Raw genomic sequence first — 1,627 nt, forward strand, 5'->3', positions numbered from 1 at the left:
CTCTCTCTCTCTCTCTCTCTCTCTCTCTCTCTCTCTCTCTCTCTCTCTCTCTCTCTCTCTCTCTCTCTCTCTCTCTCTTTCTCTCTCTCCAGGTTAACATCAGTGGTAGTAATGGTCTCCCTCTACAAATGACTTCATTCTGGAAGTGTGAATCATCATCAACTGTATTCAGATTAGACTATACTTACACTCCGGATGTATTCCCATCAAAATCAAAACCGAACCTCACTAATCTATCAGCTACCATTACTGTAGGGGGTGGAGTCACTAGTGCCGATCCTCAGCCAAAAGGGGCGTGGTCTGATGATAAGAGTACGATGGTCTGGAAGTTGCCAGATGTCTCATCTGATAAGGAAATTGGTAGGTACTATAGTACAGGGTATTAAAAAAAAAGACTAGGAGAGAGTTCTCCATTCTCTGATACGCACATGTACATGTATTTTGTATAATGTACTGGGATTAGACTTTTACAGACATACGGTACCCAAGAATCACATCTTTACATCTTTCACGTCAATTGCCCTCTCTCTCTCTCTCCCTCCTCCTCCTCCTCCAGATACATGTACCATTAGGTCGAGATTTGAAGTTTCTTCTGGCCCTACTGTCCCAACTCCTGCGCTCATTCAGTTCATGTGTGATGGTAGCACCCTCTCCGGGGTTGCCATGGCGGTAGAAAACCCCGCCTACAAAATTTCTCTTCACAAAAACAAGTGTTTTTCAGGTAAGGACTATGTGGATGATTATGAATTACATTTTTGTTATTTTTAGGAAAATATATGGCTGAACCAATTAAATAGGCAAAAAAACTACAACTCATATTATTATTATTATTATTATTATTATTGTGTTCTTTATGCTATTAAAAATGAAATTGCTAGTCCCAATTATTGATAAGAATGATTGCTTTAATTTTAAAAATTAATAATCATTATAAAAACAGGAAGTGAATGATGTAATTATCCTGCTGTGGTTAGGACCCACAATAGCCTCACTAGTTTTAACAGGATTTAAATGATGAAACTGTGAAAGTTCATCAATCTTCATTATCTCAGTAATAGTGTAAACCAATTTTTGGAGGAGCATATGCTCCTAACTTCAATGCCAAGTATCTAACTTTAAAACTGTCAACTCAGAGGTATTAATGTCACACTATCATATGAAAGTATTTACATTATGAGAGTATTGGTAAGTTTGACTCTTAACAAAATCCTTACTAATATGATAATAATAACGTCAAATAATTAAATGTAGTCATTAATACTTGTTAAAGTATCTTAATTTTCATACCTTTGCAGTGCAGCATTGTTGATAGTACTCAAATTTTAGTAATGAAGAGAGGGCATAACATTAATTGGTAATAAACAACAAAACTGTTGTTGTTGTTATTATTATTATTATTATTATTATTATCAAAATGAAATTGATAGTCCAATTATTGATAATTATGATTGTTTTAATTACAAAATTACTAATCATTATAAAAACAGGAAGTGAATGATGTCATTATCCTTTTCTTGTTAGTGACCCACAATAGCCTCACCAGTTTTAATAGCATTTAACTGATGAAACTGTATAACTTACTGCAACTGCTTTGGTAAGGTGATGTCTTACTAGAAAAAATTTTTGG

General features: G+C 34.5%; 1 protein-coding gene across 1 annotated transcript; it reads left to right on the forward strand.

Moving 5' to 3' along the window:
• Nucleotides 1–75: 75 nt before the first annotated feature.
• Nucleotides 76–918, forward strand: LOC105316101 (F-BAR domain only protein 2-like). Its single transcript, XM_011410905.2, has 3 exons — nt 76–360; nt 557–721; nt 769–918. Exons 1-3 carry the CDS (start codon nt 129–131, stop codon nt 795–797), a joined length of 426 nt encoding a protein of 141 aa, XP_011409207.2. The 5' UTR covers nt 76–128; the 3' UTR covers nt 798–918.
• Nucleotides 919–1,627: the final 709 nt, after the last annotated feature.

Source organism: Amphimedon queenslandica, unplaced genomic scaffold (genome assembly GCF_000090795.2).
Source record: "Amphimedon queenslandica unplaced genomic scaffold, v1.1 AMPQUscaffold_5101_Cont22924, whole genome shotgun sequence".
In the NCBI taxonomy this organism is placed as follows: Eukaryota; Metazoa; Porifera; class Demospongiae; order Haplosclerida; family Niphatidae; genus Amphimedon; species Amphimedon queenslandica.